The sequence below is a fragment of the Rosa rugosa genome, chromosome 4 (genome assembly GCF_958449725.1).
Source record: "Rosa rugosa chromosome 4, drRosRugo1.1, whole genome shotgun sequence".
NCBI classification, from domain to species: Eukaryota; Viridiplantae; Streptophyta; class Magnoliopsida; order Rosales; family Rosaceae; genus Rosa; species Rosa rugosa.
In genome coordinates, this window is record NC_084823.1 from 46,055,676 (window position 1) to 46,070,529 (window position 14,854).

A 14,854-nucleotide genomic window follows, 5' to 3' on the forward strand; every position below is an offset into this window, starting at 1 on the left:
AGACCAAAAAGCAAACCCAAAACCCATGAAAGCTAAAGTGAGATTAGACATTGATTATGTGCTTAATTGGAGAGAGAAAGTGCTTAATCAAGTCCCATAAACAAAGTGACCAGAGAGAGTTAAGCAACGCACTCTTAACTGTTTGTGAAAATGCCCCGGAGAGCCTGACCTCTCTTTACTCCCTTTTCTGCTCTCTTCCTTTAATATAAATCACTTTTCTACTGTTTAGGTCCCAACTTTCCCAGCCCCTCTCTTCAATACTATAATCCAGAACCTAAAGACAATTAGTCAAGATATTCACAGAATGACTAGGGTTTTGTGATTATCATAGACCCAACCCAGTTGGAGAAGCTAAATATATATATAACAACCACAGCAAGTCACTGGCTACAAAGACATTACAATAATATAAACCTAGTCGCTAAGTTCCACTACTACTAACTAGAACTGATCCATCCTACACTTAAATTTTTTCCTGGGGTTTCTGAAAACATTTACAACCAACAAGAAAACGGACCCTATTTTTTTGCTCCCTTTCATTCGAGCATGATTACAATGCAATCTGAACACTGTTTGACTTGGACTGTTGACCGGTGATTCTTTTTTCCCTCTATCTGGGCCAATCTTCCCGCCTTTTATGCCAGAGATGACAGCCGTTGGATCAAACCTCTCCGCCTTGATCCGACGGTTTTAGTGACGCCTTCTCGTTGCAGGAATCGCTCATCGACCGGGATAGCGGAGTAGAATCGGAATCTGTAACACCAATAACCAATAAATCAATTTTTGACCACATAAACTCGTGAGTCGAACACTCGATCTCTCACTCACAGAATGAAGATTTGCGTAAATATACAAGAAATTAATTTAAAAAATAAATTGTGGGAAAATTTAAAATGAAAATTGGAACGGGAATGATAATGTTACCTCTGGAAGCATTGAATGACCGCTTGCAATGGAGAATGGCGCTCTGGATCCCATCCTGCTGCTGCAGCAGCGAATCATCTCTCCTCTGTGACGGCACAGTTCCCGGTGGAGCCGCGGCTACAGCCGAAGAAGCCGAGCGGCTCTTCCCCAAGTGCTTGCAAACAACTCTCAAACCCGCCGGAATATTCCCCTGCTTCAAAGTACTCTTCACATTGCTCGCCGCCGGTTCCGAAACTTCCGCCTCCGCCTGGCTCTTCTCCGCCGGCTGCGGGCTGCTTACGCTGAGTTGACCGGAGAGCCTCGTCTTCTCGCCGTAGCGTTTCGAAACGCGGACGTAGAGAGGCTTCACCATTTTCAAGTACTTCTGCATTACCTCTTTCGAAAAGCGCTTTTCCTCAGAAGCAGCTTCTTCGGAACTCTGGGTTTTCTGGTTCTGGGTCTTGGTGGAGATTCTGGAGCTGTTGTCTCTGGTGAACAAGGACACAATGGGAACTTCCTCCACCTTCAACTTCACCGTGAAAAGCTTCCCCTGCTTCTGTTGCTTATTCTCTTGTTTTTCATGTTGTTCTTGTACGGATCCGTTTGTATTTGTAGGTTCCGTTTTGTTTTCCGGGCCGTTGGAATTGGACTTGGATTTCTTGAGACCCGACATGAAGACCCGGAACTTGGTGGCGGACTTGAGCAGCGACCCTGCGAATTGAGCCTTGGAGTTCGGCTCGGACGGGTTGAAGACAATGGAGGAAGGCTCAATCGGCACCAGCTTACCCTTGAAGAACAAATCGTCAGAGGGAGACATCGACAGATTCGGGTCGGTGCGGTCATTGCTCGACCCGGAAGACACAGTGAAGTTAAACTCACCCTCCTCACCGTCCACGTCCACGTCCACGTCGTCATCATCATCAGACTCATCATCTTCCCCATCTTGGTGCACTTCCACCTCACTCTCGTCGCCGCTGTCGCTGCTTCCAGAGGCTTCGTGGGCTTCGGCCTCGTCAGGGACGGCAAACTCCAAGTCAAAGAAAGGTCCGTCGTCGTCGTCGTCGTCGTCGTCAGTTTCATGACTCTCGTCGCTGTTCTCAGCGACGGCGGTGAGGATGGTGGCGGCGGCGGAGGTGACATTGTTAGGGCCATTAGGAGGAGCGGAGGAAGCAACAAGGCCGCCACCTCGCCAATACTTGAGCAGGCTAAAAGCTTCCATGGTTGGGAGAGCCAGTATACAGAGGCGAAGTGGGTAAAGAGAGAAAGTGGGGGGTGGGTGGGTAAAGAAAGGGAGAGGAGGAAAAAGGAGGGTTGAGTGAGTGAATGGGTTTGCAGAGAAATAGTGGTAGTACAACTACTGAAAATGGAAGTGGCAGGGGTAAGCAGGGAGAGTGGAGGGGGTAAAAAGTGAGATGGGGTTAGGGTAAAAGGGGGGAGCTTTTAAATTGTCTGTAGCGAATGCGTGGGTTGCAGGGCGGACATGTGAGAGAGAACAGAGTCGTCTGAAATCTGAACAGGGACAACAGATGGAGACGGATTAATAGCTAAGGTACACAGTGTATACGAATACACGTATGATCTGTTGGTGTACTCTTCTGCAGTTTTTCCCCTTAATTAATTTTGGTTTGGTTAGTTGACATTATTAGGAATATTATTATTGTTTTTAATTTATGTATTGACTGAATTTATGAGTATGTCTCTTATTGATGCACTTTGTTTATAGATAGGTTTACATTTCTCGAAATTTTTGTTATTTGATTTTATCAATATTTGAAGATATTTAAATTTGAAATTAATTTTTTTATCATGAATTTTATAAATCGTGAGGGCGGGACTCAAAGCGGACAATATCTTGCTATGTGAACTTGATTGTGATAAAATTGTATCAGAGTCACTCTTTGATCGGAAGTGTGTGCTAACAAGGGCGTCGGATCCCTAAAGCTTATTTCGGCCGAGGGGAGGGGGGGAAGGAGATGATGTGTCTTATTATATGTGCAGACTCACCTCCCCATAGTGAGACACGTTTTGGGTGGGAGCCTAAGAACAAAATTGTGAAAGCGGAACCCAAAGCAGATAATATCGATCTTACCATGCGGACTGGGCTGTGACATTATGTACATCCATAATGTCTTATCTTACATCAATAATGTCACTAAGATTTTATTTACATCCATAATGTCTTGTGTTACAACCTTCAAACTCAACTTTCATAAATTCATTCACTTATCGCTCTATTTACAGATGGTGCATAAAAGACATTGCAGGAGCACATTAAAACATCTTAATTAGAAAATATAAGAATTGCATAGTAATGTTTCTGAATTTTGTATCAGAAAATTTGATCTATCAATAATTCTATATACATGGAAAATTATGTGTCCACCAATTCTATATAAAAAATTAAAAATCCAATTCAAAGAGCCTGAATACAATAATAACAAGAGTAAGAATCATGCCGTAGACTATTAGATTGTAAATTGTTTGCACCATCTCTCATCTAATGAGCCAATCCAATGATATTGGATTTTGAAATTTCAATATAAAACACCCTAAGCAAGAATCAGGGCAGTTGGTAAAAGAAAACAAACAGATGATAGCTTGAATCTCTTCGCGCTTTGCCTTTTGAGCCTAGAAGAGAGTCTGGGTAAATGGAGCAAGACTTTCAGCCGTAGCCTGTAGCCTGTAGCCCTGTAGGTAGGTTTACCTAATAGTTACTCTTTTCCAGAAAAAGAGAAAAAATTATTGAGAGGAGGGTAAAAAGTAAAAGGGAGTGATAGGGTAGGAGTAACTAGGGTAAGCAGCGAGCAGGCTAAATTTAATGTCACGTGGCGGACATGCAAAACAAGCAACTAGCAAGTGCGGGGGACCTGGAATGGGAATGGGAATGGGAATTGGAATTGGAATGGATTACCTGGGGATCGAACGAGCTCGTTTTGAAAGCTTTGACCTCCCACCAAACCCATTTCTTTCCATTGGGAAAGTGGATCCGGGGTGGGTTGGGGGGAATCATTTTCCACCTCTTTTTACTTTCCATTGGGAAGCATTTTCCATTCCATTGTCATTCCCAAACACAGGAAATGAATGACATTCCTTTCCCAATGCCTAAAATTTGTGAAACAAACACAGCCTTAATTTTGATAAGTACGTGGATGCATCAGGAATTCAAAATTGAAGATATTCTAATTCTAAGACCCTCCAGGTGTGGAACCCCCATATCCGGGTTCAAATCCCGCCGACGCTTATTGGAGTTAAATCCCAATATATTCTTGGTGGCCAGGGGGGAGGAAGCATTTTAACAAGATCCCCTGAGCACGGATTAGTTTCTTGGCCTAGGAAACTTTTGAGGACACCGTGTGATTGAATAATAAAAAATAAAAAAATTCTAAGACAACAAAATTTACCAACGCCTCATTTGCGGATAAAGCTTGGTTTTGGCGTTGAGACATGATCAGGAGCCAAGGAGGTTTCATTCAGGTACCGAATCCGGTAGGGTTAGGTTAGGAATAGGCGAAATTAGGAATTTGATCACTTTTGATGTATCAAAAATATGTCTAGCTGGATTTTATAGTATTAAGTAATCTTAAAATTTGCGTGATTTCGGGTTATGTGGATGAGATTTGCATAAGCTTAATAAATTGTAACATCTCGAACACTACCTAATCATGTTTGTTTATGTGTACGGCTAGCTATGATATTAAATTATAAACACAGTTTGTAGAACTTTACTGTATTATTCTCAAAGAAAAAAATAATATAGTTTTTAGTTTCACAAAATACACGACAATTGAAATTATGAATTTTAAGGACACCATTTAATTGGAAAATACATTCGTAAAATGACAGAAATAATTGATAGCACGAATGTATCACGTGATATCTCAAAAACAAGTGCCCACTTATTTCAATTAAAACATCAAGGGCTTCTACAAGTGCATTTACAAGATTACGACATGTCAACCAAAAACATAGGTAATTGCTTATGGTGTAAAATGTCGTGATTGACTAGATTCCACCCTCCACCTAAACAAATTCATCCAGATAGGCTTAATAAGGATAGGAGGAGCTAAACGTTGTTATCGCTAAGGCAGATATAAAAACACATGACAAAGAAGAGTACGTCATGTAAAATGAAGTATAATTTAAAATCTATCCAAAAGTTTTGAAATTTCTACAATGTTATGAAATAATAAAATTTCAATTAAAAGTCATTATAATTGTAAATTGTTTGTAATATAGTGATATATCTTATTTAACGAGTCAATCTGACTACTTCGAATTTCAAAATTACAATACTCCAAAAACACCTCAACAACACTAAAACACCCTGGAGTGGAAACTATAAATCTCACACAACCAAAGTTACCATGCTATGCTCAAGGAGTAAAACGACGAGACTAATGCTGCCAAAAGATATTTTCCTTTCTAAGAAATGATTTTGATAGCAACAATCTGGTATATGTGGACCATCTGATTCTGATATCAAATTTTTTTTCCAACTATTATCGATCCGTCTATTAAGCTGGTACGTGGTCCCAGAAAGTGACAAAACAACCCCCCAGATCTTAAATGGGCCTAGCTACCCGGTGGGCCTGCTCCGAGTACCCGTTTTGAAGTCAATGTCTCATCGCTCTCACAAAGAAATCATAATGGAGGAGATAGAATGATGCACAACTAGCTTAGAAACTGTCCCTGTGATAATTGATAGGGCACATAACTCAATCTGTATAGTTTACTTCATGTAAGGTTTTTAGGTTAAAAGTTCTTGCGGCAGAAGGTAAGCAGTTATAAATCGGCTCCGTTTGGGATTGTTTCGCTTTTAAAAAAAATCAGCTTTTATTTAAAATTTTAGATTTTATTGTGTTTGGTAAATAGATAAATTTTAATTGAAAATTATAGATCATTGGCAGCATAATTTAGAAGTAACCCAAAGGTTGCTTTTAGAAGCTGCTGTGGATCAAAACACGCTCTAAAGTTGTTTTATGTACTGACAACACTTTTAAAAATATTATTTACCAAACACAAAACTGTTTTAATTCACAGCTGATTATTCTCACAACACAATAGCAACAATTTTTTTTTAAAGTCACAGTAATCCCAAACTAAGATTCTCTTGTGAACTTTTTCGGTGATTACAAATCAACATTTTAAGTCTTAAGTTAGGGTTCTTAATAGAAAAACATCATTGAATAAAAATCTAAAGTCAGCAATTTCGGACGTGAATACAAGATCTGAACTCAGGTATATGAACACATGTTATCTTCTCTTCCACAATCCACATTGACAAAGGTAAGGTCCCAAACATACAATTCTACATATGGATGAGCACTGATTAAACTTCTGTGAAATAATTGGCAAAGCAAAGGAGGAATAGAACTATAGGTTTAAATGAAAGGGTAGATACGCGCCCATATATATGGAAGTATTAAGACAAATTTAGGTCCCAAATTAAAGGCAAGAGAGATAGGGTCTACTCGATTGTTAGAGATAGGGTCTATAGATAACCTTAATCCTTATAATTAATTGCACTTTACCTTGAGACAATTACTAAGTACGGAGGTCTCCATCAACTTTTGTAGAAGGATACAACACTTCATAAAGTAAGTGAAATTAGTACTCAAATTAAGGCTTTTAGGATATCCTGCCTAACCTAGCTTGTGTAGTATCAGTAGCTATGAAGAATGAACCCAACAACAAGATCAACTTCGCATGGATTTAAATAGTTCATATCCCATGCCATTCTTTTCATACTAGCTTTTTCTACTAAAAAGTGTTCTTGTTTGTGTTTCAGACTTTCAGACCTTTTAAATCTCTTTTGATTTTATTTCTGTTTATAAGCGCATATGTGTGCTTCCTTTCTCTATTCTCATGTGAGGAAGAAAGGGACATTAGCGCAACAATGAAAAGATAAAGGACAAAGAAACTTGGCAAAAGCAAAGCCAATAATCTATGCCCTTATTTGTTAATCAAGTAATTACCATTTTCACCGAGTATGGAGAAAGGGTATTGGAGTAATAAGCTATATCGTTCAGAATTATGAAATCACTATGTAGTCTTTAATACAGAAAATGTGTTCTCTATTCTTCTCATTTCTCTCTTCTAATTCTTCATTTACTTTTCTTCTTCTTTTTGGTTAGGTTAATACATTATAAGTACCAATTATACCATGTCAACCAAGGCAATGCTAGGGCTCATGTTTTCTGGCTCTCCACGTTTCAACATATTTTCGTTAACCTAGTCTTGCGCCATATAAGTGTGAAATATTATCTGAAAAATTTCTTGTGATCACTTTATTGAACATAAAACAATTCTATTAGATCTGCACAAAACAATCATTAAAAAAAAAAAAAAAAAACACGCATATCCAATACCACAACATATCTAGAACAAATGAAAGAGTATTGTTGAGTACTTTTTCTTTTGTCTGAAATCTGGTACGTTAATGACAAAATATGTATCCATTGCCACCTAATTGATTGAAGATCTTGTTATTTAGTAAAGATTTTTGTCCTGTTTTAGAGCCTAGCATGCATATATGCGACACGATTAGTTTGTGTTTTGATTTATACAATTACAAGCCCCACATAAAGTGTTGCCGCATCAATGCATGAATTTTATATATATGGATCTACCAAAGAAAATCATGATGGTAATCACAACTGTGGCATTCTTTTGCGCCACTTTCTTTGAAGATAAAAAGAGTCCCACCATTCCTTTCCTTTATCTCTCCCATTTGCTTTTATGTTTGTTGAAAACAATGACTCCATATATAATTCAAGTTAGGGTCATTGAATACTTTGTTCTTTCTTATTATACTAGAGAATTATGAGTTGTAGAAACAATCATCGAGTCTTGTACAGATTCATATGAATTACGAGTTTACGACGATCTTTGCTCTTCAGAGATTGATGAAAATTTGTCTAAGCCATCTTGGTTGCTTGAAACTCTATCAGATGCTTGAACACAAACCAAGTGAGAGTTTGCTGAGAACCTACCATTTAGATCGGAAAGGATGACTGGATTAAGTCGAAGCTTTTTGGAACTTCCACTTCTGATTACGATTGATTGCCACAAAACTGGTGTTTTAATTGGGCCATATTTTTGACAGTGAAAACTATCTCATGGGGTCCGTGAAGCCCTAAAGCCTAAAGGTAGTGAGTAGTGACACACACTATTGTCAACTCTTTGCATGTATAGAACTAACAAGACTTTTCTCATAATTGGTTTGGGCTCACTTATTGGCCTGTTGGGGCAAAAACATCTGAGGCCTATAAAGCCCCAACCCGAATCGCATTGATTTCTGTTGCAAAGGAATGATGGTTTTGGTTTTTCTTTCAATGAAACTAATCTTAGGGAGAATCAGACTGCAAGGCCTTGCTATCGATCTACTCTAATAATGTCTGCTAAACAGCCCAAGTCTTCTGATTGTTGTGCTTGAAACGGATCATACATAGGGGTGATAGGGCTCTGCTTTTGTATTGAAACTTTGGTGTTTAGTTGTGTGCTTTTGTATTGAAACTTTGATGTTTAGATGTGTGTGTTAGTTTGACATACATTGGTCTTGGTTAGCTTCGGTTTCAATTTAAATTTTGACTTGCAGTGGTTGCCAAGCATGATGTCAGAGCCTTGTTTGCATAAGGTTTTGAATTTCTTATACGTCTGTCATTCCACTTGCTAGCTTGTGAGCTCTATTAATGTTTTCTCTTAATTTTGAGTTTCAAATCTCCTAGCTATTTGGTGATCAGGAATCTGCATACTGCAATTTTCTTCCCCATGATTGTAGACAATATATGATTCTATATGAAGTCATGTGGAACTGGATGGTATACAATAAACCCAGAAGAGCATTTATTGAACCACAAGGTGCATTTAGATCATTTGTATTGAAGTCATTCTAGAACCAAAATCATTGAAGTTTTGCTTCCCTTGCACTTCAATTTCAAGCAACCAATGGCCAAGTTCCATGATCATGACTTGCCTAATCATCTTGCCTTATGTCTAAGCAAGCTAGTACTTTCATCGTGTTTTAAGTTGATGGTTCGAAATCGAGTTCTCATTCGATTAAATTTTTTGCTCTTATTAATCCATTCCCATTTTACTCCAAATGGAAGACTTGAATGTTAAATTAAAACTTAGCCTACTGCAACTAATATGCAGAACAAGTATATAAACTAAAGGGTTATTATCACAAATGGTACCTGAACTATACCTCAATCTTATCGATGGTACCTGAACTTCAATTTTGATCACAACCAGTACCCGAACTTTTTGATTTTATTTTAAATGGTACCTAAGGCCACCTTCAGTCACTATTCCGGCCAAAAAAGCCAAATCTAAAATTAAAAAAAAATTAAAAAAAAGTTCAAGGCAAGTCTATTACCAAAAAGATCATCACTATATATGATCGCAATCCTTGAAATCATCAAAGATCATCACTATGATTGCCTTACATGCTGTTTTTAGTCGGAATAGTGACCGGAGGTGGCTCTAGGTACCATTTAAAATGAAATCGAAAAGTTTGGGTACTGGTTGTGATCAAAATTGAAGTTCAGGTACCATCGATAAAATTGAGGTATAATTCAGGTACCATTTGTGATAATAACCCTAAACTAAAACATATTTCTATGTCAGACTAGGATTAGATATAGAGTTCAAGTAAATGACCAGTTTGGTTGGTGTTGTCCATTCCTTCTCCAAGATCCATACGATAAGTTCTCTTTGCATTGATGGGAATGTATTTATAGAGAAACGTTTATGTTCTTGCAGGGGAATCAACAAATCTGATAAACAGTTTTATAACTGTTTTGCAGTTTACAGCAGTTCCTTCCATCAAGGAAACTGCTCATAACTTCTTATCTATTCAGACAAGCCCTTATCCTAATCAATGCATAACTTGAATATTTAAATTCAAATCAGATGGCTTTAATCAAGTGTTTATTAATGATTTTACAACTCAATTAAATCACCAATGTTTTATTAAATCCCAATAACTTAGCTCCATTCTCTTTGTCTGCTGCTGCTGCAACTCGTTTGCATACCAGCTTTATATATCTAGTTCAATATGATCTTACAATCTCCCACTGAACTAGATATATGTCGAGATGTAAAAGGAACCAAACTATTGTTGTAGTGTGCACTGGATTTAAACAACATTCATCTAATTCTCAAAATTCTGTCAATTGCAACCAACTGCATTGAATTACAAGAATTGCAATGTGTTAATAACACAAGGTTTCTTGAAATCACAACACAATAATCACAATTACATGAATTACCTCAAATGCAAAGAACTGAATATGCTTAACATATATTGTAATCAACAATTCTTTAAGCATTATTGACTCCAGATTAATCTTGGAAATAAGTCTATTATCTACTGCATAATATCACTGATTCATATCAGTACTTCATGTATACTTGAAAAGATTATGCAGATGAAATATTTAGTTAAATTCATACTATAAATAAATGAAGCAATAGACTTAAATGTGATAAACAAATCACTTGAATATTGTAGCACTTATTAATACTGCAACCATTACACAGTAAACCTACAATTTCAATAACTTAAGCATCAATACTAGACAATACTCCCATCTTCTTAACATGCTCCACAAAACAAGCAACTGGTAAAGCCTTTGTCAAAGGATCTGCCAATTGTTCATTTGTTCCTATCTTCACAATTTCCACCTCTTTGTCTCTCACACTTTCTCTTACAGAGAAGTACTTCACATCTATATTCCTAGATGCTGAAGTTCTTTTGTTGTTCTTTGAAAAGAAAACTGCTGCTGCATTATCACAATATATAGTCATTGGTTTTGCTGCAGAATCAATAATCTTCAGTTTTGAAATGAAATTCTTAAGCCACAATGCATGAGCTGTAGCTTCAAAGATAGCAATATATTCTGCTTGGAATGTTGATGTTGCAGTTAATGATTGCTTGCTTGTTTTCCAAGATATTGCTCCACCAGCAAGCATAAAGATGTATCCAGATGTCGACTTTAAATCATCTGGATCCTGCTTGTAAGAAGCATATGTAAAGCACTCTACCTTCAGTTCTTGATCTTCAACTCTTCTATAGACTAACACATGATCTCTAGTTGCTTTCAAATACCTTAAAACCTTTTTCCCTGCAACCCAATGTTCATGTCCTGCATTGGATTGAAACCTGGATAGCATATTGACTGCAAAAGCTATGTCAGGTCTTGTGCAGACCTGAGCATACATTAAACTTCCTACCAGCCTTGCATATGGAACATTTTCCATGCTTTTCTTTTGGAAATTGTTCTGTGGACATTGACCTTTGTGAAGCTTATCACCTTTTGACATTGGTGATTCACCATTTCTCCCTTTCTCCATGCCAAATCTGTGCAGTATTTTATCCACATAATGCTTCTGAGATAACCCCAACACATGTTTGCTTCTGTCCCTCTCAATTTCAATACCAAGTACATAGTGTGCTTCTCCCATATCCTTCATGTCAAAATTCATTTTCAGAAATTCTTTGGTTGACTTCAACAAAGCAACACTGTTTGTGGCAAGTAGAATATCATCAACATACAAAATTAAAAATATCAAATGACTCCCACTGATCTTGCAATATATGCATTCATCAAGTTTATTCTCTTCAAATCCAAAATCTAGATCTGTGACCACTTTGTCAAATTTCAAGTACCATTGTCTGGAAGCCTGCTTTAATCCATAAATGGACTTCTTTAAACTACAAATCTTGTTCTCATTTTCCACATATCCCTCTGGTTGAAGCATGTAAATTTCTTCCTCCAAGTTTCCATTCAAAAAGGCTGTTTTGACATCCATTTGGTGCAGTTCCAAATCATAATGTGCCACCAAAGCCATGATGACTCTAAAAGCATCCTTGGTTGACACAGGTGAGAATGTCTCATTGTAATCCACTCCTTCCTTTTGGTTGTAACCCTTTGCAACCAATCTAGCTTTATACCTCTCAATCTTTCCATTTGCATCTCTTTTGGTTTTAAATACCCATTTGCAACCTATAGGCTTCGTTTCTGTTGTTCTTTCCACCAAGTTCCACACACAATTCTTTGACATGCTCATTAACTCATCCTCCATAGCCAATTTCCATTTTTCTTCATTGACAGATTGCATTGCCTCCTTGTAAGAAATAGGATCATTATCTTCTCCCAAATCAAATTCTACCTCAGTAGAAAATAAATGATAATCATCAGAAATTGCAGACCTTCTTTCTCTTGTTGATCTCCTGGCTGGAACTACTTCTAGAACAGCTTCAACTGCTTCATTGCCACCTACTTCATTCTCTTGAAATTCCACATCATTATTTGCTTGATCTTCAACTACTGCAGCTGGTTCATTTTGCATGATTTCAATTGGAATTTGATTTCCAATGATCATGTTTTCTTGAGTATAAGGATTATCTTCAACCACAATTTCTGGATAAACAAACCATTCTTCAAAATTCTTCTCATTTTGACTTGTGCTTGATGCATCTATTACTGTCTCACACTGATCAAATAGCTCATCAAAGAATGTTGCTCTATTTGTCTCAAAAATCCTTTGACTTCTTGCAGAATTATAAAACTTATACCCCTTTGATTTTTCTGCATATCCAACAAAAAATGCTGATATTGATTGTGAATCCAACTTATCTTTCTTCTCCACATCATAGACTCTTGCCTCAGCCTTACATCCCCACACATGAAAATGATTTAGGCTTGGTTTATATCTAAACCACTGCTCAAATGGAGTATTTTTCACAGCTTTTGTAGGAGTTCTGTTACTAATGTAATTAGCTGTCTTTAAGGCTTCTCCCCATAAAAATTTTGGTAGGCCTGATCTAACAAACATGCTCCTAACCATGTTCATTAGGGTCCTATTCCTTCTTTCAGAAACCCCATTCTGTTGAGGAGTGTAAGGTGTGGTGTATTGAGCAATAATTCCACACTCTTCCAAATATAAAGCAAAGGGTCCTTTATGTTGTCCCTTTTCTGAGTATTTGCCAAAATACTCACCTCCTCTATCCGATCTCACCATCTTAATCAATCTCTCAGTTTGTCTTTCAACCTCATTTTTGAAAATTTTGAAGCAATCCAACACTTGTGATTTTTCAGAAATGAGATATATGAAACAATATCTTGAAAAGTCATCAATAAAGGTGACAAAATATGAATTTCCACAAATGGTTTGAACTGGAAATGGTCCACACACATCTGTATGTATTAAGTCTAAAAGATGCTCACTTCTTTTAGAATTAAAATTTCTGGAATTTGTCATTTTTCCTTTTAAACAGTCTATGCAAGTTTCAAAATCATTGAAATCTAATGCAGGCAAGACATTTTGTTTAACTAGTTCCTGCATTCTAAATTTTGAAATGTGACCTAATCTCTTATGCCACAGAAAAGAAGATGCATTTTGCTTGAACTTTCTTTTGACACCAGAAACTTTATTTATTGAAAACACATCAGTAGAACAACTATTTTTGCAGAAAACTTCATTAACACAATTAACATGCCAATAGCCATCAATGATATCAGCATTACCAAAACAGAAATCAGCTTTATAAAACAACATCCTAATATTATTACTTGAAAAGCTAAAATCACCATCTTTTACAAATTGAGAACCATATACTAGGTTTCTCTTTATTTCTGGAATACAATACACATTAGATAGTTCTAACACAAATTTATTCCTAAACAATAGCTTGACAATTCCTACAGCTTGAACTTCTACTTTTTGTCCACTTGCAGTACATACTTTAGTCTCATTCCTTCTTGGGATTGTTATTCTGGATAATCCCTGCAATGAGTTCACAATGTGAATAGGTGAACCAGTATCAAACCACCAAGAATTGTCAGTTTCAAAACCATTTGACTCAACAGAGAAAACAGATTTGAGTAAAAAGTTACCTTTCTTACTCAGCCAATTCTTGAAGCCATCGCAGTCCTTCTTGAAATGTCCAACTTTCTTGCAAAAGAAGCATTTCACTTGACTTGGCGATGCATTGAGAGATTTACCCTTGGTGAAGTCAGATTTCACAGGGTTCTTAGATGAACTTCCCTTGAAGTATTTTCCAGAATTTTTCTTAAATTTGGGTTTTCCCAAGTAATTCATTGGGTTTCCCATGTAGTTTATGGTCATAGCCTTACCTCTCTTGAGTACTTCAGTCTCCTCCTGTACACATATGGAGATGAGTTCATCAAGACTCCATTTTTCCTTCTAAGTGTTGTAGAGACTCTTGAGATAGCTGTATTGGTCTGGCAATGAGTTAAGTAGCAGATACACCAAGAAAGTATCTTCAACTGTCACATTTAGGCCTTTCAACTTTCCAGCAGTGTCTATCCCTTACATAATGTACTCCCTGATGCTTCCTTGTCCATTGAACCTCATCTTGATCAGTTTATTCATCAAATTTCCAGTCTCAGCTTTGTCAGACACCTTGTACTTATCTGCAATGGAGTTGAAAAACACCCTTGCATTTTCAGAATCTGCAATTCCTCCCTTCACTGCATCTGTCATGCTTTTCTTCATGCAGATCAAGGCCATTCTATTATGCCTATGCCACTGCAGGTACTTGTCCTTAGTCTCCTTGCTTGCATTAGCAGCTGGCTCCTGTGGTGGATCCTCCCTTAGCACATGATCAAAGTCCAGAATTCCCAGGTTCAATTCAATGTCTCCCTTCCATTTCTTGTAGTTTGATCCATTGAGCAGTTCAATGTTATTGATGCTCATTGGAAAATGCAGTGCTGCAATATGTATTGATGTATTCAGTATGGTATCTATATACCATTGACTCAATATAATTTCCCAATTGCAATTGATAATTTGCATTTCACACAGCGTATATATTTAAGATAAACATTTGTCAAAATAAGAATGATATCATTTGTGATATACAATCTCAAAAGACAACTAAAAGTTCTTTCTTACATATACACATATCATCATTCTGATTTAA

The 14,854-nt window shown here is 37.1% G+C and overlaps 2 protein-coding genes across 2 annotated transcripts; both read right to left on the bottom strand.

Annotated features, from left to right (window-relative positions):
• Positions 1 to 342: 342 nt before the first annotated feature.
• On the bottom strand, positions 343 to 2,301 carry LOC133743656 (probable membrane-associated kinase regulator 2). The gene is made up of 2 exons (XM_062171654.1): positions 925 to 2,301; positions 343 to 753 (listed from the first exon to the last, which is right to left on the bottom strand). Exons 1-2 carry the CDS (start codon positions 2,120 to 2,122, stop codon positions 662 to 664), a joined length of 1,290 nt encoding a protein of 429 aa, XP_062027638.1. The 5' UTR covers positions 2,123 to 2,301; the 3' UTR covers positions 343 to 661.
• Positions 2,302 to 14,241: 11,940 nt separating this feature from the next.
• On the bottom strand, positions 14,242 to 14,628 carry LOC133744903 (uncharacterized). Its single transcript, XM_062172930.1, has one exon. It carries the CDS (start codon positions 14,626 to 14,628, stop codon positions 14,242 to 14,244), a length of 387 nt encoding a protein of 128 aa, XP_062028914.1.
• Positions 14,629 to 14,854: the final 226 nt, after the last annotated feature.